Here is a 24218-nt window from a genome sequence, read left to right as displayed (position 1 = left end):
AGCCTAGAGAAAATTATTCTGTGAATGAACTGATTCTATGACCTTTATTGTCTATATGTCTACCAAGACAGTTTCTCTCTGTAAAATGTGTTTCTTTATAGATATGTATTTTCTTTCAAAATATTTTTGTATACATGAAAAGGTAATTTGTATACAGAGTAAAAAATTTCAAAACATAGAAAGTATAAAAAAGTGTGAAAAGAGTCTAAAAAGTGAATAAAAATATATGTAGTGAAAAAAAGCTTCTCTATCCTGACCTGCTTGTCCCTCACTTCCTCCTCCCAGAGGCAGTCACTGTGAAACTTTTTGCTCTATGTCTTTAAAAGCAGTTGTGTATATTTGTAAATATACATGTATTTAAAATTTTAAAATATTATACAAAATATTTAAAATTATACATTTAAAAATACTATACAACATATTTTACTTTTAAAATATTATGCAAAATATATGCATTTTAAATGTAAAATACATTTAAGAATATTATACAAAAAGGAGCACACTATATTCCTTTATATGTATTTTGCTTTCTTCATTTAATATAGCTTGAAAATTGTTCCATATAAAATTTTCAAAATGTGAAAACTGCTTTACTTTATTAATATAGGTCAGCTTTCCACTGTCAAAAGGAAACAGAGCATTGAATTTACACTTTCAGAGTTAAAAATTGTATGTCCATGAATGCAGCATTATGATTCAAAACAGAGTCTTTTCTCTGAAAACCAGCTTGCAGCTACTTGTTTTCAAAGTAGAATAATAACAAAATAATAAAGAAAATCAAGCATACCTGAAATCCCCAAAAGGGAAATAACCAGATATCTTTTCTTATTCTGGGCTTTATACTTATGAGGAAAAAAAAAAGATAAGTAAGCAAGCAGATAACAAAGATTTAGTTTAAAAACAAGTTCCAGGGGGAAGGGTAGAGCTCAACGGTAGAGTGCATGCCTAGCATGCACAAGGTCCTGGGTTTAATCCCCAGGACCTCCATTTAAATAAATAAATAAACCTAATTCCGCCCCTCCTCCCCAAAACAAGTTCTAGAATATTTTGAGGACAGTACAAATTCAGTCTAATGGTCTGAAAGAACAGTGAGCAGGAAATCATGAGTTCCAGTTCCAATTGCACCATTAATTAGTTGTGTCATAAGTAAATCATCTTATTTCTCTGGACCTCAGAATTATTTTTTTCCCACCTGCAAAATTAATGGAGTGGATTATAATTAAGTTGATGATGATGATGATGACAATGATGAAAATATGGTAACAATAATAATAAATGTTTATTACCCACCTACCTTGTACTAGGCACTTTACACACATTAGTTAATTTACTTCTTGTAGCAACCTAATGAGGTACATACTATTTCATTTTACAAATGAGGAAACTGAGGCTCATTAAAGGTTGCATGTACAGTTCCCCAATTCAGAGTGAGTGGCAGCATCAGAGTTAGAATCCATGTTTTCTGGATCTGAAGCTTCAGTCTCTGTTTTCCTATCTTTTTTCTTAATTTATGCTTGATTTTCATAAGCATAAGGACTTCACCTGCCCCCACTGTGATTTTAATATGCTTCCTGACATTGAGAATCACCACATTATATTATTTTCTAATTTTATATCTGCCAACATCTTCAGTATTATAGTATTATTATGCAATTAGATCCTGAAGTGCCTGTTGAATCATCAAAGAAACATTAACTAATATTAATATTCATTACAGTTTTAGCATTAAGTATAACTGGAATATTAATTTAATCAGAACATGCAATTCCCTGGCCAACTTAGGTATTTGGATGGCCACAGCCACATGATCAAGTAAAAAAAGGGTTCAATGTAATTTGTCCCAATGGAATAATTGGAAAAAAAAATATATCACTTATTGAAACTATACATTCTAGGACTTGAATTATCTTGTGAAAGAACACATTAAGTTTTTAAAAATAGATTCAGTTGTGGGGATTTTTTATTAGTATTTTTTTATTCTCAGTGGCTTTTTTTGGCATTTGTATATGTTTTAGGAATGCTATCCTCAGGTTCAGTGCCATCATCACGTTGTCCAACAGCCCCAGATCATCCACTCTCCACACTGTCAACAATCCCATTCTAGCCAGCAAATCCAAACCATCACAGGAAGTGATTCAATTTCTACAAACATTGGAAATGAACTGTGCCATGGTGGATCAAACCTTACCCATGAGCAGGTAAGAGTAATCAGCTGATTCCTTATAAAACTGGAATAATTCTCTTAAACCCTTCTTAAACCACTGTGCAGGTACCCACATTAAACTTTCATCAAAATATTGAGCAGTTACATCCTTGGGATTTGTGTTTTGTTATGCATTTTGAAACAAAATTTTCCACCTCAGAAGACAAAATAATTCAGGTCTATTAATACATTAAATCTTTGAGAGAAGTTATGAACCAATCAGCAAATACCAGTTTCTAGCTGATCTTCAGTTCTTGAATGGGTCCAACAGTTGTGCAACATTAAATATTTTCAGGGAGGGGGTATGGTATTTACGTGAACAGTGAATTGGAAATGATATTGTCTAAGATGATTGTAAAGGTCACATTTCACAAGCTGGTAATTACTTTGTTTTCTTTGAAAATACGGCATATTAAGTCAAAATATGTGCACGTTTTATTGTATATTACATCAACAAAATAGAAACTAAAACAATCGCTAAGAAGAAATCTCTTGGGATATAATCATCAGTGACTAATTTATGTTCTGAATACTTTTGAATCTTGTAAACATCTGTTATACAAGTGTTAAAGGAAAAAAAGATGTTCTTGTGTCTTGGTAAAACTAACAATAATAACTAGAACTGTGGGGAATAAACTACCATTTGTATTTTTTCATATTCTTTCCAATAAGGAATAACTTGCTCAAACTGACTTCTTTCATAAGCAATTCCTACTAAAAAGCAAAAGAAAAAGAATAAAAAAAAACCAAAACAAAACAAGGAGCCTGCCCACAAAAGCTATATTAAATATGTACTTTGGCCATATTGGTTAAAAAAAAAAGGACCTCAAAAGATTTAAAATCTACATTTTTCCAATCTAAAAAGCCTAAAATGATCCTTTCTCTGAATATCATGAATGGAAATACTGACCTTTAGAATTACTCATAATATGGTCCAGATGATGTTGAATTTCTTACATTAAATGAATTAGTAATAACCATTAGACATTTTATTAGGTTAAATCATTTGAAATTAATCATTTTTATAGGTCAAAGTTGATCAAATAGCAACAATTTCATATGGTTCAATCTAATACTTAACTTTGCTTCACAGTTTCCTCATCGTAGAGATTTATCATCTATTTCTTACAGGATTGTTGTAAGAATAAATTATGCCTTGTATGTTAATCATTTAACTATAGTTGAGTGCTGATAGAAAGTACTTAACAAATGGTAATTGTTAGTTTTTAGCAGTAATTATTATTCATAAACATTAAAGCTTTATGCTAGAATGTATGAAAAATATAAAAGGGTAAGACATTGTCATATTTCTCATAGGTGCTTACTGTCTAATAGGGGAAAGTGGCAAACCTGTAAAACATTACAAAGCAAAGCATTGCCTGCTGTAAAAGAGGAATAAACAATGTGTTTTGGGAACAGAAGAAAGAAGAAAATAATTTTAGCTGGGAGATCTAGTAAAGCTTTGTTGAGGAGGTGAGGATTGGCCTGGGCTTTGAAGACTGAGCAGAATTTCCATATGTAGTATGGTGGTGTGGCATGGACATCCAAAGAAAAGGGAATCACATGAGATAAGTCATATATTTGGGAAAGTACATTTTGAGTTTCAGGAGTAGTTTTTGGTTTGGTTTGTATGGCAAGGAAGACATAGGATGAGGAGTTCTAGAGTGTAGGGTTAAATTGTTACATTAAGTCCAGATCACAAGGTCCTTGAAGGTTAAGTTGAAAATTTTGAACCTTATTTGGCAGGCAGTGGAGAGTGGATGAAGGTTATTGAGTAGGAAAGTACTGATAGGTATGATTTAGGAGGTTAATTCCAGCAGCTGTGTACAAGATAGACTGGAAGATGGATTAGTTTTCTTCTCACAGTGATCAGATGAGGAAGGTGTCATCGTTGGCCTTATTGTTCAGAGAAAGAAACTGAGGTTCAGAGAAGTTAAGTAACTTGCAGAGGCTTACACAGCTAGCATGTGTTAGAGCCAGGATTCATACAGAGGTAGCCTGACTCCAGAGTTTATTGAGAGTTCCCTCTTGAAGTTGAGTCAGTAATGTGGAAAGTCCTTGGTCAATAATGTAAATATGAGTAAAGCAGTGGATTAAAGAGTCTGCCCCTGCGGAGATGTTGGTGATGTAACAGAAAGTGGACTAGCTTCAGGGTAGGAAGACCTGGGTTCCAGTCCCAGCTATGTCCCTTCCAAGCTGTGTGTTCTTAATAAACCCTAAATCTTTCAGAAATAATCCTCATCCATACAATTTAGGTAATAAGTCTACCTCACAGGGTTGTTGTAAAGAGTAAATGAAAATATAACTTGAGCATGTTTCATAAAGTTTACAACATGAAAAAATGTCACAGAGAAGGATTTGCAGAGGAAAGTTTATTAAAAGCTATTTACAAAACAAAAAGAGACTCACAGACATAGAAAAAACAAATTTATGGTTAAATAAGTTAACAAATGCGGTTAAAATACCATATAATATCACTTATATGTGAAATCTTAAAAAAAAAAGACAAATGAACTTATTTACAAAAGAGACAGACTCACAGACATAGAAAACAAACTTATGTTTACCGGGGAGAAGGAGGGTGTGGGGAGGGATAAATTGGGAGCTCAGGATTTACAGATACTAACTACTATATGTAAAATAGATAAACAGCAAAGTCCTACTGTATTGCACAGGGGACTATATTCAATATCTTGTAATAGCCTATAATGAAAAAGAATATGAAAAAAATATTTAAATGTATGACTGAAACACTATGCTGTACACCAAAAATTAGCACAACATTGTAAACTGCACTTCAATTAAAAATTCATTTTAAAAAAAGCTATTTTAGTCTACATGTAAAACTTAAACTAGGATAATGACAGATGGAATGGAGTGAGAGACAATTATTAGAGATGGAAACAATATCACAGGATTAAGAATCTTGTCTGGTGGCAATGGTAATGCTACAATATACTTTTGCTAGCTTAGTACAACTAACTAATCATGCATTTGACCAGACGATATTGTCAGTTTAGAAAATGGGCAGAGTTGGGTAACTAATATATTACTTTTTATTTTATTATGCATACTGCAGTTTGAGATTCCAATTTAGCTTTGTTAAAGGCTGAAGACTTTCTGTATAGAAAATTTTTTTCCAGTTTTTCAGTATTTTATGTGGATAAAGTTGAAGTGCTGCTGACAACAGAAGAGTGCCCTGGGAAGCTTAGAGTTAGTAATTTCCACCTGTGTGGATTACAGAGGCTTGGAGCCATTCCTGGTCAGAGTGAGGATGACCTAACCTGATTGTGCAGATTCCCATGGACAAAGGAGGGCAGAGGACGAGTTTGCTCACCCAGGCTCCTTCGGGTTTATGTGTCCTTTCACATGAGTGGAAGAGTCTCTAAAGAGTAATAAAGCAGACAACAGTTAGGCTTTTTTTAAAAAAAAAAGGTTGGCCCATTTTCAGTTTGTGTTTAGAGTTACGTTGCAATTTGGAGGTAACATAATAAAGCATAAAGAACAGAGGCATTCAATTTAATTATCTGGGTTTATAAAACCTGATTCTGCTGAACTGCATGATCCTAGGTAATTGACTTTAACTAGACTGAGGGAGAATCATACTTAATGTGCACTGTATCTACAATAGGATTAAGTGAGATAAAGTATGTCAAGTTTCCAGCTTAGTGCCAAGCACATAGTAGATGCTCAAATGAATGTTTGCTTCTTCACCTTTTCCTCTCCCAAACCCAAGCCCCAAATCTTTCAAAGCATCAAAATAAGAAATTGGCTCCCATTGTAATGATCTTTTTAAATGAAATGAAATCACCTTTATAGAGTACTTTCCTCAAAGCAGAAGGCATTAAAATATTTTTGAAAATCAAGTGTCCAAAAACCTGGTTTCAAAATATTTTGTATAAAACAAATTTGTGTATGTATTCCATGGTGCTCCCTAGAAACACCGTTTTGGTTTCAAATTCAAAACATCACTGACCACATTTTCTTCCCTCAGGACATTAAGAATAACATGCTGTGATCATTTCCCTGCCATTAGCAAGGAACAGATAATTCCACATATGCTAGGGACAGGGAAAAGCTCAGCTGAACTCGTTTTACAAGTTGTACAGGTGGTGTTTATAAGAAAGACTTAAATAATTATACTTATTGCACGTACAACTCTTTTCCACTTGGCTTGAGGCTTCCAAGAAAATTTTAAGAGTCATGGGAACATGTAAAGGGAAGATTCCTGATCACTTGGACTGTGCTTTTGCCAATGGAAAATACTCCCAATTTGTGATGACTTTCTTCCATCACTGGAAAATTTAATTTTGTCAACACCACAACAGCACCGATCTTACTGTCAGGTGCTTTTTCTGATAAGTATCCAGGAAGCTTGTTAGAATGATTAACAGAAGTCATTCACTAATGATGGAAACCCTGGGCTGGTTAGCTCGATAAACACACAGTTCTACCTGCTCCCTCACTCATTCACACGTGGCTCTGGTCTCTCTCCCTATTTATTGCCTTCTTCATCCCCATTTAAAATGAATGTCTTTTGTGCAAAACTCTATTTCCTGCTATCTGCTCCAAACATTTAATCCATATCTGTTTTGGACCCATTTTTTTTTCCTCAACACCACCCTTATCTGTCTCCTGCTACCTCCTGCTCTTGTGCCCCTTTGAATTCTTGTTTTGCAGCAAATGAATCATTTATTCTTTTAAAAATAGTTTTTATTTTTTAATCAAAGTAATGCATATATATATATATATATAGCTTAAAAAATCAAATAGTATTAAATGACATACAGCAAATAGCAATTTCTGGTTTTAACCCTTTTCATGCATCCCCAGAGGCAACCATTTTCAACTCTTAGCTTTATCTTTTGGTATTTATCTCCATATAGCTAAATAGTATGCTGCTATTATGCTGCTATTTCTCTGTTAGTGTTGTAGCTTATCTGTTGATAATTCTGGTACTTAAGGATTTAGTTCTGTTAATCCCCCATCCACCTGTTTCCATCCCATCCCAGTATAGTTAAACCCCCATTTTTTGGCTAAATCATTATTCAGTGTTTATATTATTATTGCGATGAAAGTATTATTTACTGCTGAACCAATTTGTGTACTATTTTACTGCTTTTATTAGTACAACTATTTTTTGCTGGTGTTAATAATTCCTTAATTTTTTTTCATTTGCTTGGTTTTCTATGTATCTATTGCTAATTCTTTTCTTTAAAAAAAAATACCAAACTTTTTAAATGGAAGTACTGGGGATTGAACCCAGGACCTTGCACATGCCAAGCATGCCCTCTACCACTGAGCAATACTCCCCACTTTTAAAAATGCATATTTATTTTTTGCTAATTCTTTTCTCAATATAACTTTTTATAGTCAAGTGTTCTGGTTTTTGTTGATCAAACAGTTCCTCTCCTTAAAACCCTGCAATCCATATACACCACTCCTCTTGGCTTGTATCATTACTGTCTACTGACCTTCTAGTCACTCTCTCCATCCTTCAGCAGTTTCACTGGCAGGCTTATATTATAATCTTCTCCACACTTTCCCTTGACCCCTGCCCTTGAATCATCTATGAGAATTTCACCACTGAAATCAGTGATCTTTCCCAGGCTCTGTCCTCATGCTTTTTTGTCACCCTTAATTTTTTCATTACAACATCTTCAGCCAACGCAGACTTTGGCCACTCCTTGAACCTCCTCATCACTTGAAACTGTTTAATCTGGAATTCTGAATGTCTCTTTTTCTTATCATCACTTTCGTACTTCATCTCCTGCTCCCTGATTCCCACTGAAACTTGCCCTCATCAAGCTCTCTAGCCCTCAGTTCCAAACCAGGCTGGTGTCCCTTGTTAGCTGATTCAACAATGCTCTTGCTAGAAATCCTTAAAATGTTTTGTTGCCTTCTCTGATTAGTCCTCACTTTGCTGATCCCTTACCTTGGGTAGACTGCCATCCACTTCCTTTGCCCCTAGATTTTGACTTCTTTGGGTGCTAGAGAAAGTTCACAAATGAGGCCAATTTAATCTAGTACAGATTGTCTCTATCTTGCTGGACTCCGTCTGTTGCTGGACAGCCCTTTTAGTTAATTCTAATGGATTTGCTACCACAGTCTTCTATCTAATCCTTATTTTCCCCTCGCTCTTCATGCTCCAGGGTCCACTGCTGTTCTCTCACTCTCTGCCGGTGGCCTTGCCTTCTACTGAGAATAGGCAGTGGAACTCAAATTTTATTGTGCACCAGAATCAGTTGGAGGGCCTATTTAGATTGCTGGGGCCTGATAATTTGCATTTCCAAGTTCACGAGTTATCCTAGTGCTACTTGATCCAAGGACCACAATTTGAGTTCACTACGTGAACTCCTTCAAAACCCTCCCTCACTGAAAAAATTTCTCTGTACTTTTAACAAACTTCTGATTCTTTTGATCTTCGAGAATTAAGAAGCTAACCATGTCTTCAAAGTGACTCCCCTGGCAACCCTACCAATCTATTGACTTACGATCTCAATTTTTTCTGTTCCCTTCACCTGCAAAATCCCTGAAGCAGGAAGACATACTCGCTGCTGCTATTTCCTCATTACTCACACATTCCTAAAGACATTGAAAACCAGATTCTAGTTTCTACATTCTCCTGAAACTACTGTTATTGACTTCTAAATACAAATTCTACTTCCTTTTTTTCTTCATCCTCATCTTATTTCAGTTCTGTGGCATTGTGATCCATTGTATTCTTGATATTCTTTCTGCCGATTATACTGAACTGCTGCTTCTAATTCTCCTTCTCAGGCTCCTCTTCCTTCTTTCCTCAGGAGATCTTTCCCAAGGACCCATCCTTGGCCTCCTTCTCCTTTCTCTACCACGTCTCCCTTGACTATATGATATACAATCTTGAATTCTATGTCCTCTACCTGGACACCTTTACATGATCACCTTTACATGGACAACTCACAAAACTTTCCTCCTAAAGCTCTAATTCATCATTTTTCATCATTTTTAATGGACCAGTTGATGCCTCTATTTGGCTGTCCCACAGTCACCTCCAGCTGATCATGTATCAGCTTTTCATTCTATGCCCTCTATTTCTATTAATAATATCTCTAGTGCCCTAATCACCAGACTTAACATTGAGCATTCTTTTTTACTTTCTGTTTTTGCCACCACACACTTAATCAGTCATTGTAATCTGAAGATTGCTCCTATGTATAACCTCTCTCATATAGCTGAAAGCTAGGTTTTCTTAGAATTCTTTTCCATCTGATCTGTGCTTCTCTTTATAGCCCTTATCAACTGATCAATCTATCATACATTAAAGTTATTTAGGTACATATCTTAGCTTTTCTAAAAGACCATAAAGTCCTTGAGAGAGGAGATGACAGTATCTTATGTCTTTTTTTCCCCCCAAGCACTTTATAGCTTAGGATGGTGCTTAGTAAGTTCTCAATAAATCTATGCTGAATGAATGAAAGCAGTATGCCATTGAGACTTTTTAAATCCTACATGTGGCTTGTGGGTATAGATTTTAGCTTTCAGGTTAAGAAAAAAGTTAGACTATAAGATAAATTACATTGAAAGAGCTATTGCATATGTGCAGTGAGTTCCTCCACTGACTTAGCTTACATACTACAGAAGTGGTTTCATTCCTTGAATAAATTGTATACTAAGGAATGGCAGAATAGATAAATAGCAGAGGTGGAGAAGAGAAAAAGGTAGCAAGAAAGGTGTTACCAAGAAGTTATGTATGAAAAATATGTATTTGTTTCAAATTAATTCTTTGGTGTGTATGTATATATATATATATATATATCCCACTTCACTACAAAAAGGATTTGGAGTGGAGAACAAATGAGATGTAATAGAACAGAAAAAGAAGTGTCAGAGACAATGTAAATATAATGGAGCAATAACACCAGAAAGAAGAGAGTACAGAGAAATGCAGGGCACAGAGTTCCATGTCATTAGTAAAAATGCACTAAAAACTTGGCTCTGAGATTTTTGGAAACCATAGGGAAAAACAAGAAAAACATGATTAGTGACAAAATTCCCATTGTCCATGAGAAAAAGCTTCATAAGTTTTCAATAGCCACTTGTATTATAGGAAAATATATTTTATTTTCCAGTCAGAATACTTTAAGCTGTTAAAAATTCAATCACCTGGATTCATTATAAAATGACAATCCAAAACACCTACTTTTTTTTATTTGGTTGGAAGTGGAAGAATCATGTTATTTTATAACAAGATATCAAAATGTACACTAAAAAATGGAGCAAGGACAGCTTTGATTAGGTTTCAATAAAGTTAATTTCAGTGTGCTTTGTTAAAGCATCACTTCCAATTAGTGCTTTTCTATCTATTATATTTAATATTTAGCCTTCATCCTTTATGATAGCTTCCTCATGCAGTAAATGTTTGCTGAGCATCTACTATACTCAGGCACTATGGTAGGTGCTGGACTTAAAGAAAGATATAGTGTCTCTACAATGGAAATTGACACAACATTGTAAAATGACTACAATCAGTAAAATTAAAAAAAAAACTGTACCTACTCTTAGGTAGTTGAGAGTCTTAGAAGAAAAATTTTCTGTAGAAAATTTATAATCATCTTCCACTCCTATCATTATTCAAGTAGCCAATAGTCCATATGCCTTAAGTTAAATAAAACCATTATTTATATGATGGTTTTACATGACAGTTGAATAATTTACCCCCATTCCCCCCAAAAATAATACCTCCATCAACTTTATTAAAACAGGTACTAAATTACCTACATTTTACAGTTGAGGAACCTGAGGTTCAGAAAGATTAAGCAAAATACTTAACCTACAACTAGGAAGTGGGGGTTCCATTTTTGGCTCCAATTTCCATTCTTTCTTCATTGCAACACTTTGCTGCCTGAGTTTACTCATAGAAAATTAAATTAGGTCTTTATTTCAAGTAACAACCTATTGGGATGAGTAAATTCTTCATTTTAGAATTGTGATCATTGTATAATACATTCAACTCAGTGACAACAGTTATTGAAATTCTTCTATGTACCACATACTGTATAATGAAACATTTCTTTCCTAAAATACCTATGGAGGTTAAAATAGCAATGAGGATTTTCAGAACCTAAAATTCTGACACTTTTTCTCCTGCTAGGATTTCTTCTTGTGGTACAAAATAGGAAAAGACCAATTATTGTGTTTTTTTGTAACCTCATTAGCCAAATGACATTGTACATAAAATGCATTTAATTTCACAGGGATTGATGCCCAATGGATTAACTGTGGTTTCAATCAGTCTGATAGCTATTAAGTGTCCCAAATCAAAGCAAAATTAGTGAAGCAGTAACTTTTCTACAAGTATCACCATATCATTATGAGGGTTGCAGGATAATAATCTATATATTGTGAGCTTTTCTTAATAGTAATGTTTTCTGTTATCATGTAGCAAAAAGTTACTACCCGGGAGGGTCTAAGCACAGCAGACCTTGTTTCTTAACAAGTTCATGACCTTTTAGAGGATTAGGCATTTATGTACAATTGCTTTTATATAACATGGCTTCTTAAGCACTTTAATCTGTTAAGCAACCATTCTACATAGGTGAAAAATGCACACATTTAGGCCAGTTGCCTGGTGAGGATAAATTCAATTGAGCCAATACCCTCTACTACTAGATTACTACTGGATTGTGATTTGTGCCTTGATCACAGACTGTCCCTAGTCTTGAACAGCATTCTCACGGATGTGTGTCATTAAGCTTGAGGGGGGCGGGCAGGCAAGAAAATAGACAGCTCAGCTGAAATCTGCTACTATTGTGTGTCTACTATCTGCAGGACTCTATAATCACTACCATTGAATTTTGTAAGTATGGTTGGTCAAAAGTATCTTTGAATATTGAAGTTTATATAATGTAGATGCTAGCAAGAAATTTGAACCCTTTTTTTGTTGTTAATGGAGGTCCTGGGGATTGAACCCCGGACCTCGTGCATTCTAAGCACATGCTCTACCACTGACCTATACCCACCAACCCCTGATGCTAGCAAGAAAATTCCACTCCTGGAATCTCACAGATCACAAATAAGAAACAAAACCCCAGATTGGAACCAGGACAAGAACTTCCAAGTTAGTGGAAGCCCATGGTTTTTCTTTACAAGGTACTTCCTTTCTACAGATTTTCTGAAACATGACCATGAATTTGTCTCTGATTTCACACCTAAACAGTGTTGCCTTTCTTTGGGTTTGTGGCAGTAATTCTTTTTTTAAAAGTTATTTTATTTTTTGTGGTGGTGCTGGTAGATTTTATTTATTTTTAGAAGAGGTACTGGGAATTGAACCCAGCACCTTATGCATGCTACGCATGCCCTCTACCACTTGAGCTATACCCTCCTCCACTTATGGCAGTAATTCTAATGAAAGTTTTTTTTTTTTTTACTAGGAATCAGAGAAAAGGAGTTAGACTGCTTGGCCATTTTTATGGTCAGAAAGTGATCTGATAAAAGATATTTGATGAATGCATGCTTAAGAATGTCTAATAATTTTTTGAGAAAGCCCACATTTTGTATATCTGGAAGCAACTATTCTTCAGCACAGTTTGTATTTCTGCCCTGTTTCTATGTGAAAAGCTAAAGCTTTTATCTGACTGACACTTGAGATAGCTCTCATTCATCAGGCAGAAGAGTTGACATGAGGTACTCTTTTTATCTAAAGTATCCTGTCAACTGAATTTTGTCACAGAGAGAAAACCTCTATCCATTAGGAGCTGTCATTATTCTGACCGAAAACATTCGTATTTCCTTGGGAGGCTCCATATCTTGGCTCTTTCAAGGTGACAAGAACATGGATTTGAGCCAACTTTAAAAGAAATGTCAAAACACACCTACAAACAGTTCTAATAAAACTAGGGAGCTCTACTGACCTGTGATTTAGTAATTGAAAATATTGCTCACTGGCACATCATAGTTTATGGTTAGGAAATTTCATTTTATTGTTGAGCATAATTCCATCAAAGACTTTAAAAGCAGATGAGAAGCTGACTTCTGTCTGTCCTCTCCCTCCAAACTTTTGAACTGAACTGGATTTTGGTTTTTGCTATGTTACTCAAATGCTATTGTAAATTGTAGACTGTACAAAACCGAGGAGGAATATATACACAAATGAGTGAAATTTTGCTTCCTGCTTTTCTACCTTGCCATCTTTTTTGCCAAAAGAACCTATTCTTCAATTCTAATGCTCTTAGTCTCTCTTAAATTTTCTCTAAACATTTTGCATAATTTCATACCAAGAAAATCAAACTCTTGACTATTTCAACTCCTAGCCTAACTAACCTCCGAAACTGTTTGCTGAGCAAACACAAGAGGTCTTCTGGGGAGGCAATATTGTATAGTGGTTACAAGCCTTTCCTCATTTAATCTTTGTGGCAAGTTTGTAGCATAATGCCTGAACATAGCAAGAGCTAATTAAATATTAGTTATTACTATCATTTCTCAAAATAAAATCACCTCCCTTTGGTAACTTTTAATACCTCTCTTTATGTATGAACACAGACACGATGTAAATCATTCTTTTTCCTGGGCTCTGATTCTTTACTTGGGTGCCACATAGAAATCATGCGAGCAAAAGTTTTAGTGATGGCACTAGAGATTCATGTACCCAAAAGGTTTACTAGTGTACAGCGCAAGGACAGAATATTTATGCTAAAATTAAAAAAGAAATACTTCAAGACAATTGGAAACTATAAAATTATTGTCAAATGGATCAAACGGGATGGAAAAAAAACCCCATGATTTTCGCAGCATTATGAGGGGATTAAAATTGGCTAAGAGAAAGGCAAGCAAAATACTAAACATATCAAATTAATTGTTTGTGGATTCTAGTGGGGAGCTCAGTACTTGAATAGCCTCGGCTAAAGAACTGCCCTTTTCTGCTGGGGAAAGTTAACGGTTTTGGAAGGGACCCACAAAGAGAGGGGAGGCAGGCAGCTGTCTGGCCAGCTTCAGCAATGAAATGACCTGTAGATCACTGGAATGACATTGACATGACAGCTAGGTTTTCCTCTATCCAATTAACCTTGATCTTTAAAATCAGATTTGAAACCATGTTTTTAGGCCACTCCCAGTTTGGTGAATATATAGATGGCCCATAATGGAGAAATGCTTGAATAAAACGTGAAATCAAAGGTTACTGATTATTCTGAATAAAAACTTGCCTAACTTTGACCTTCACTTACTGAGAGGGGTCTATCACTAAGGAGCTGACTGCCAAGATCTAGAAATCCAGTAGGACTCAAATGTCAGTTTTCAACTCTTATAAGGAGTTCAGTTTGGTTGCTGCCATTAGATGTACCTGAACTTACAAAGAAAGTGTAAGGAATCACCATTTCTTGAGGAAGTACTCTGGCTTTCTTAATCTGTCTTGGTTAGCTGCTTTAAGAGAGAAACCTGTAAAAGATTCTTTCCAGAATCACTTAGCATTCAGAGTCACTTACAACCAAGTAGGTAGATGACTTCTTACATTTCAACGAGTACTTACTGAACCACTATAGGGTGTTCAATCAGTGTTGTGCAAGATATTATGGCATATACCAAAAAGTATGGCTCAATCTTTACTTAAGTTTGTTTCTTTTGAGTAGGAAGAGAGTGCAGAAGAGCACAAAAAAAAAACTTATTTAGGACACTATTCATAGTAATCTGTGTTTAGGATTTCAAATGTCTCTGAGGACTGCAAATGTTTTACATTTGGCTCTGAGCTACTTTTTCCCATGTCAGATTGGCTAAATACTCAGTCCAAATAATAAATGGAGGGAATCCAATAAGAAATAATAAAAATACATTGAATTGCCAAGGTTCATCTAATCCAACTTTAAGATATACTAGTACATCAAGCTGATTTTCATTGAGAAATGCAAGTCCAAATGAAATTCTTCTATAGTCAGTATAATTTAAATAACTCCCATCTTCTCTTCCAGCAGGGGATAGATGAATAAGCCATGTAGTGGTAACAAGCAATTCAAAGATTTTGGTTTACTTGTTTTACTGTTTTATTTAAATGTCTATATTCAAGAATTTTTATATAAATTATTCAAGTTTGCATTCATTAGGTCATTTAGACTCGAGTGAAGTGAAACTGAAAATGTTATTGCACTTTTGCTTTTCCTTTAAATTCCTCCCATATTGAAAAATGTATACACCAGATGCAAAGACGATTTAGCTGCTTGATTCATGTGATGACTTTGTGATGAGTTACTTGTATTAATAGGTTATTTCACTTTTTTCATTTGATGTCAAAACATCTGTGAATTTAGAATTGCTTAATATTGTTTATAATTGTGGTTGATGTTTTCTTCAGGTGATAATTCAGGATGATGGCCCTGAAAAATTGGACCCCAAGTATTTTGGAGAGTTGCTTGCTGATCTAAGCCGTAAAAATACGGATCTATATCACTGCTTATTAGAACATTTGCAGAGAATTGGAGGAAGGTACTATAAATATATCACTTGACTCAATGTTGTAATTTTCAAACAGTTTACAATACTCTGGTATTTTTAATAGACTATGTTTTAGAGCAATTTTAGGTTCATAGCAAAAATGTACTTTTGATGGGGAAACAGGGCAACTCTGAGCAGATCTGAGCAAATGTCTTATTTTAAGAGTTAATGTACTTTATGAAAATCATCAAAGAGGTCACACCAGCTATTTTAGGATCAGTAAATAATTCTGTGTACCTTCTTTTGTAATGTACTTTGACAACAAATGTAACCTCTTGGGCAAGGAGCTCAAAAAATGGATGGCACACTATGACTTGTTTTAAGATATTACACTGATAAGATAAGAAACAATCCCACTGTCAACACACTACTGTTCATCTTCTACTGATGTGTGCTCACCAAATGAAGGCCAGAGTTTAATACACTTATGGTTATGTATTATTAGAAATGGTATATATTATTTAATATTATATATAATATATGAAATAGAAATTATATAAATACCTATTTATAAATTAATATAAATATGTCTGTTATATAATGATATTTTATAATAATATCTAATAATATTTAAATGTGTAAACATAAACAATTTATCAACTGTTCAGTGTAGATGAGAGCAGATTATGTTATGAAATGAATTCCATGAGCTGTACTCCAAAAGTTGCCTTCTACTACATAGTCACATCATTTATGCTGTTGTCTGTCAGGCAAAATTTAGGAAAACGCCAAAATTTCAGAAAAATCTGGAGGATAAAGGAAAAGTCAGTGTAATTTTTTTCTAGTTCAGACTTCACTAACTAGATTCTTCTACTTCTTAGAAATCTTTAATCTCTTCTCTATCTTTCTCTCGACTTACTACGGCTCTGTTGATTAGCTCTCTCGTCCTTGGATTTTCTTGCTTTTATATTCATGGTTACAGCCATTCTCTCATCATCATCATCATCAACTGCCTGGCCTCTTTATCTTATTGTCCCTCTGACTTAGCAAGCGCCTAACTCTGGATTAGTCTAGCTCTCTGCTTTATTGTTTTCTTTTTTTTCCCTGCATGCACTACTCAACACTCACTATCCCTCGAATTCAGACATGACCCCTTGAGGACTGTTTAATTTAGCCTGGTTTCCTTGGTCCTTAGTGTGGTGACTGCTTTAGTGTGGTACTTAATAGATATTTGTTGAATGAATGAATGCCTTCTTTACACTACATCCATGCAGTTGAGCACAGTAAGAGAAAAGCGCAGCCATTTATTTGAATTGAGGTCATTATTAATGCAAGATTTCCATCTTCAGCTAAGCCTTCATCATTGTTTTATGGCAATCAACATCTCCTATTATCCAAAGAACTATTTCACACATTCATTCATTTGCATAAGGTCACTGCCTTAAAATCTTCGCCCTCACTCTGAGTACTCTGTTATTTATTTAGTGTCCCCTATGTGCCAGACACTGTGCTGAGTACTTTTTCTATATATTGTCTAATTCACATAGTAACCATAGAAAGTTTCAAATGGACACCCGAAGAGACTAAGTTATTAACCTAAGATCACACAACTATTAAGTGCTTGAGGTGGATTTCAGCATTTTTGAGCATTCTTATCCCTATAAATCATGACCCAACTCTTCCGCAAAGCCTTCCCTAGATACTCAGTTTGGTCTGAGTGTTCCTCTTCTGTGCATTAATCATGCCCTGTGAATATCCTGGATTTATGCCCCAGCTTTTGTTACATACTAGTTGTGTAGTATTAGGCAACTTCTCTGTTTAACCTCTTTGTACCTCAGTTTCACCATCTGTAAAATAGGGGTTATAATAATAATAATAATAATAATAATAATAATAATAATAATAATAATTCATAGACTTTTTATAAGTAATAAATGATTTTACTTAATAAATAAGTAAGACATGTACTTACAAGGCCCCGTAACAAGCCCACCAGAGGATTCCAATACATGCTCAAGTCTGACAACCACTGACCTATGGGCACAAAAGTGGCAAAATCTGGGACTCGAACCTATGGGAGACCCTTTTTCTCCCTTAGGTAAATCCCTTAACCTTTCAATACTAGATACATATCTCCAAATTATTTAAGATATTGGAGACAAATTAAAGGAATTTTCAATTTTTGAATCATCAAATTGGAAAAGGTCACAGGACTGAGACCAATTTTACATTGTTCAAATTTTGCTTTGGCTAAATTATGGTTGTGACAGAACAAGAAAATATTTGTGTTTGTATTGCCCCCAAACAGTTCAAAGTGCATGATCTTGACAAAGTTGCTACTCAATAAAGGTTTACAGAATGAGAGTTAGATATATTCCAGATTTATTAGTCTCATACTAATTATAAATAGACAAAGTAACTGAAGTTAAATTATTTTATAATAATCAGCTATAGGTGTAATCTGAGGTTCTGAAATAACTTCCTCTCATCGAGGGCTTTGATAAATATACATGGGTGACCTAACTGTGTAATTAAGCCCTGCAAAGCATTAAATTTAATTTTGAGAGTAAATAAAATACCCAAAAGAAAATAGAAAGTGTCTCCACATAGTAAACACTCCAGAGTGGAGAGGGTTGCATAAAGTTTTGGTGCTTAAGAGTTTCTGTTTGTCAGAGGGTTGTTAGTTTTTTTCTTTTCATTCCTTCCCTTTCTCCCTCCTTTTAGTTTTGTTTTTCCTTATTACATTCCTTCCTTCCTAGGAGGTGAGATGGCACCTATTTTTTTTCTTTTTTCTGCCCACTGTAATTTTAGCCACCATCCCCCTGTGCTGAATGGAGATGAAATCCACACTGACCTTTTACCTCCTGACTCTGCTCTCTTTGTTTCCAATCTCTCTCTCCCTCTCCTTTTGTCTCCACTTTTCTTCTCTTTCTGAATTGGAATTCAACAATGAGTGGGCTGGAGGGTCTGAATTAAAGAAGGTTGTCTTATGAAACCATTTTGGTTACATTTGTAAATTCCAGTATTCAGGGCTGTTGATTGCTCCTTGTTTTGTTTCTTTTGTTTTCTTATTTGTAGAAATAAGTAAGTGACTAAGGACATGTGTACTAGGTTGGCACTGGAATTGGGATTTTAAATGTAAAAAGACTATTCATACTGTGATAATTCCAGTTAACAGTAACGTGAGATTACTGCAACTGCATTATGATACGTATTTTTAACTTGTTTCAGCTTCCAGTATATACATAGTTACTTTAGTACCACATTGAAAAAGTAGGAGATATTTCAGTTTTTCACTAGGGCCTCCCCATAATTTCTATTTTGGGCAACACAGGAAATACCTCATACATATATATATGAACAATTGCACATATTCAGTCATGCCTTGGGAAATGAAATCTTCAGTTCTCATTCTCCACATTACTTTGTATATTTTTGTAAGTGCATGCAAGAGGTTTTGCACAGTGAGTGACCCACTTATCTCTGTAAGCAATATATTACTCATAAGCACTTACTTAGAAGGTAAAGGTAGAAGCTAAAGCACTAGTTTATATGTCTAAAATACTTTTCTGTTGTACTTGAAGATATGGCAACCATATCTGATTTCCTAAGATCATCTTAGTTTAAAATACTCCATCTTGCTATCAGAACATGACTGCTGTATTTTTGTTTGTTTGAGACGTATATTCACCATATGTATTTGATATCCAATATTTCTACTAAGTGCAGAGGGAACAAGTAGGTGAAAAGGCTTGTCTGTTGCCATTGACAACACTAGAACTGTATCCTTCCCTGCTGTCACCATTCCCCAAATGAGCAAGTGCCAGACTGGTATGACCACTAACAATTCTCTTGCAGCATTTCCCTACCTAAAATGGCTCCACAAAGGGTCTTCCAACCCTCATGGACAAACTCTTATCTTGATGCTGGAAATTCTATTATCCCACTAGAATTTTGATCATGTTGCTTAAGGTGCTGTCCCTATGTAAACATGCAAGTATCTCTTAAACTTTGTCACTGCCATATAGACTGTGGTGTAGATTGAATGAGTTACTCAGTCTTATCTTGCAAGTTTTGATTTTGATAAAAAGGAGGTGAACAACTTAAAGACACTGTAGGGAGAAGCTGGAGTCAGCATTGAAAGGAAACAATACAAGGAGAAAAAGGAGGTGGAAACAGAGAACAACTATTATTGATATTTGTTCACTCCGGTAGTATTTATTGTCAGACACTGAGGACTTCTACATCTAGCCACAAATAGACTGGTCTTAATGGATGGTACTAACCAATTCTGCATATTTAGTTGGTTTGCTATTTGGATGTTGTTCATTTTGAATAGATTGACTAGTTCCAGGAAAATTATTTTTGTCAAGTGCCTTTTTAGTTAGTTTAAATTTTTTCATTTGGATTATAAATTGAATTGGTACTATTATGATATATCAAAAAGTAAGATAAAATAATCAGAACACTAGCATTTATATATGATCAATGTATATATTTTCCTAAGTTTTTTTTTTCATTCTTGCAGCAAACAGGACTTTGAATCTGCAGATGAGGTAAGTAGTAAAAAAAGAGTTGAAAATCAAATATAGTTGATAACAAGGCAGATTCTGATTTTTGCACTAATAATATTTTCGTTTGGTACCTTTATTAGACTGGAAACACAGGTTGGCGACAGAAATGATGATCATTTTGCCTTTAAAATGATATAACCATTTATATCTTTGTGACAGCTGTAAAAGTGATAATTGTGAAAGTAATAATCATTCACACAAAAAATGGTTAATCAGCCATTGCTTTATGATTTAATTTGTCTTTACTTACCAGAACATTTAAAATTTCATTGACTACATACACTCTGCCTTAGAAAACTGAAATCTACATTAACCAAATAAATAGTAAGTTTAGTTTTAATGTATTTCAAAGCCATGTCTGTCCCATGCCAAATAGCCAGCAACTTCAAGTATTATATATGCATTCTATTAATAATTACTTTTAATAGAATAAGTCATCAAATAGAGAAAGAACTGATTTCAATGTAATAAAGGCAAAGTGGCCTCTTTTGTGTTAATTTTCATCTTTATTTTCAATGTATTGATATACTGCATTCATTACAATAATTCAGTAAGCCCTAAATTGCCTTTATGAAGTATTGACTTCAATTCAGCTCCTCACTGAAAATTAGTTGAAGCTTCCTAATGTTGCTGTGGCAACATCATAATCTTTCAAAAGTCACTACAGCTCTATGCAAATTCTCAATAAACCTTTAAAAATTATTTCCCCAAATTTTCATTATTTAAAAAATCAGCCTCTAAAATGTCACGTTTACCACCCAAGAAAACTTCCAGTTGTTGAAAGATATGAGGAAAGAAAATGTTTAACGGGATTTTAGAGTCCACTCTTTTGTTTTTAAATTGCTTTTTTTAAAAATAGAAATGGAATATTTGATTGGTTGCCCAAAACCTTTCCCCTGAAATTCCTGGAATTCAGGTTTCTTTTCATGGTGTATGTAGTATAATCGACATTTTTAAAGTAAGAACTGATAAAGCCAGAAGTAAAGTTTGTAGCAACCTTTACTCAAAAAATGAAATAATCTTTTGATGTCCCTAAAAATATGTCCTGCTGCTTGATAGTCTGTGGTCTACTGACCCTATCATTAAAATACTAATGTGTATCTGTTAATGGATAAGCCTCTCTTTTCTTACAGTCAGAAGACATTGAATCGTTGATTCCAAAAGGATTGTCAGAATTTACAAAACAACAAATTCGCTATATTTTGCAGGTAAGATGGGGTCCATAGTGGTTGGGAACTCAACACTAACAAACTGCTAGCCAAGAGCATCTCCCTTAATTAAGAACAGAACGTTCGAAATAAAAACCCTGTTTCACAAGAGTTGATTATACTTTGATTAAACAAGGATTGTGTTATAGTTTGGTCAGACTATCAAACACTAGTATTGAATGATTAGCATTCAGGAAATCATTATAGAAATATTATTCCCTGCTGTGGAATGCCTTATTCTCTAATGCTGTAGCATAACCTGACTTTAACTTACAGGCTTTGTCCTCCTCCATTCTACTTTCTGCACCTCCGCATCCTACCCCAACAGTGAGAAATGGAAAAATCAAAGCCTTGGTTTTCCTGAACTGTGGAAAGATAGAGACCACTGCAGCAGTAAATTCCCCTACAATGAAGGGAGAGACAGATCAGGACAGATCAAGATAGGTACTAAGGAAATATGACTAAAAAGAAGAGTAGGTGTGTTTGCAAGAAAGGATTCTGAAGATAATCTAGTTTTGTCTAGTCAGGAAAATTTCTAAGTTTGATATTTGGTCTCAAGTTTTTGTTGATCATCAAAATATTAGACTTGGCATTATATCTGTGAAACTTAAATGAAATACTATTTTTAAGTGGTACACAGTCTGTATTATAAGGAGAATATGTGTGGGGAATGCATATGCTTGGCAGAACCTGAATCTTAGAGATGTCGTTGGTATTATTTCTGGTGGCGGATGTCCACCCAAAGTGCATTCAAGGCCTATTTCTTAGGAAAACTCTGGGAATGTTTGCATCTAAGTCCTGAGTGACATTAGTCTGCAGTTTTCTTTCCTTGTTCACTCCTTGGTTTTGGTATCAGGATAATCTAGCTTCATGAAATGAATTGGGAAGTGTTTCTTTTTTTTCTTATTTTCTGGAAGAGACTGTATAGACATGATATTAACTCTTTTTTAAACATTTGGCATAATCCTCCAGTGAAAATATCTGGGTCTGGACATTTCTTTTCCAGGATTTTTAAAAAAATTCTGAGTTCAATACCTTAGTAGGTATAAGTCTGTTCAAATGATCTGTTTCATATTGGGTGAGTTGTGGTAGCCTGTGTTTTTCAAGAAAGTAGTCCATTTCATCAAAATTGTCAAATGTATATGTGTATGATTATTTGTAGTATTCCCTATTATCCTTTTGACTTTTGCAGGGTCTGTATTAATATCCCCTATTAATTCCTGATACTAGTAATTTGTGTCCTCTCTCTTTTTTTGTTGTCAGTGTTGTTAGAGGTTTATCAATTTTACTGATTTTTTTTCCAAAGAACTAGATTTTAGTTTTATTGATCTTCTCTATTTTCCTGTTTACACATTTTTGCTCTTGTCTATATTATTTCTTTCCTTTGCTTGCTTTGGGTTTATTTTGCTCTTCTTTGTCTCATTTCTTGATATAGGAAGTTAGATTATAGATTTCAGACCTTTCCTATTTTCTAATGTAAATATTTAATACTATACATATCCTCTCAGCATGACTTTAGCTTGTGTCCCACAAATTATGGTATGTATTTTCATTTTCTCTTTGTTTTATTTATTTTTTATCTTCCTTTAGACTTCTGCTTTAACTGGTGTATTATTCAGAAGTGTATTTGTTTTGTTTCCAAGTGTTTAGAGATTTTCCTATTGTCTGTTATTAATTTCTAATTTGATTCCACTGTGGTTGGAGAACATAGTTCATATTAGATCTATTTTTTGAAATAGTTGTTTTGTTTTATAGTCAAGGATATGGTGTATTTTGCTATACGTTCCCTGTGAGCATGAAAGGAATGTGTATCTGTTGTTGGATGAAGTATTTCATAAATGCTTATTAGATCCTTTGGTTGATGGTGTTGTTGAATTCTTCTGTATTCTTGCTTATTGTCTGCCAAGTCGTTCTATCAGTTGCTGAGAGAAGGGTATAAAAGTCTTCTTTTATAGCTATGGATTTGTCTGTTTCTCCTTTCAGTTGTGCCAGGTTTTGTTTGGTCCAGTTTGCAGCTCTGTTGTTTAGTGCATAAACATTTAGGATTACTACGTCTTCTTGGTGGACTGATTCTTTTCCATTATGTGATGTCTCTCTGTGTCACTGGTAATTTTCTTTGCTCCTAATTCATTTTAATCTAATATCAATACAACACTCGTGCTTTCTTTTGATTAATGTTTGCATGGTATATCTTTTTTCCAAACTTTTCTTCTCATATATATTTTAATTTTCATTATATTTGAAATGAGTATCTTATATAAAACACATATATGTCATAGTTTTTTTTAAAGTCAGTTTGTCAATCTGTCTTTTAACTGGTATATTTAGACCAAGTTGTAATTATTGATATGTTAGGGTAGATCTGCCATTTTTACTTTTTTTGTTTGCTTGGTTTCTGTTTGTTCTCTCTGTTTTTGTTTCTCTGTTTTCTTTGTCTTGCTTTCCTGTAGATTATTTGAACATATTTTGGAATTCTATTTTGATTTATCTCTAGTGCTTTTGAGTGTATCGCTTTATACCTTTTATAGTGGTTGCTGTAAATATTACATTATATATTCATAACTTATCCCAGTGTGCTGGTGTCAACATTTTATTAGTTTCAGTGAACTGCAGAAAATTTTGCTTCTTTTATCTCTCTTTAGCCTCCGCATTTATAATTTTTAAAATATTTCCTCTACATGTTTTGAGTCATATCAGACTGTCATATTTTTTTTGCTTTAATTATCAGATATAACTTAGAAAATGCAAGAGGAGAAGGAAAATCTACTCTATTTACCCCTATTTTTGCTTACCCTGTTAACTTTTTCCTTCTTAATCTTCCAAATTCCTTCT

The 24218-nt window shown here is 34.3% G+C and overlaps 1 protein-coding gene across 2 annotated transcripts in view; it reads left to right on the top strand.

Annotated features, from left to right (window-relative positions):
- POF1B (POF1B actin binding protein) overlaps positions 1 to 24218 on the top strand; it is a 71915-nt gene that overhangs the window by 29102 nt on the left and 18595 nt on the right. For both annotated transcript variants that reach the window (XM_015250767.3, XM_006217754.4), the window contains exons 6-9: positions 2016 to 2198; positions 15525 to 15655; positions 20133 to 20160; positions 21312 to 21386. In XM_015250767.3, the coding sequence (XP_015106253.1) occupies positions 2016 to 2198; positions 15525 to 15655; positions 20133 to 20160; positions 21312 to 21386 (417 nt within the window). The remainder of the gene's footprint in view (positions 1 to 2015; positions 2199 to 15524; positions 15656 to 20132; positions 20161 to 21311; positions 21387 to 24218) is intronic.

Source organism: Vicugna pacos, chromosome X (genome assembly GCF_048564905.1).
Source record: "Vicugna pacos chromosome X, VicPac4, whole genome shotgun sequence".
Classification (NCBI taxonomy): Eukaryota; Metazoa; Chordata; class Mammalia; order Artiodactyla; family Camelidae; genus Vicugna; species Vicugna pacos.
The sequence above is the reverse complement of the archived record's forward strand: the minus strand, read 5'-3'. Positions and strand labels throughout refer to the sequence as shown.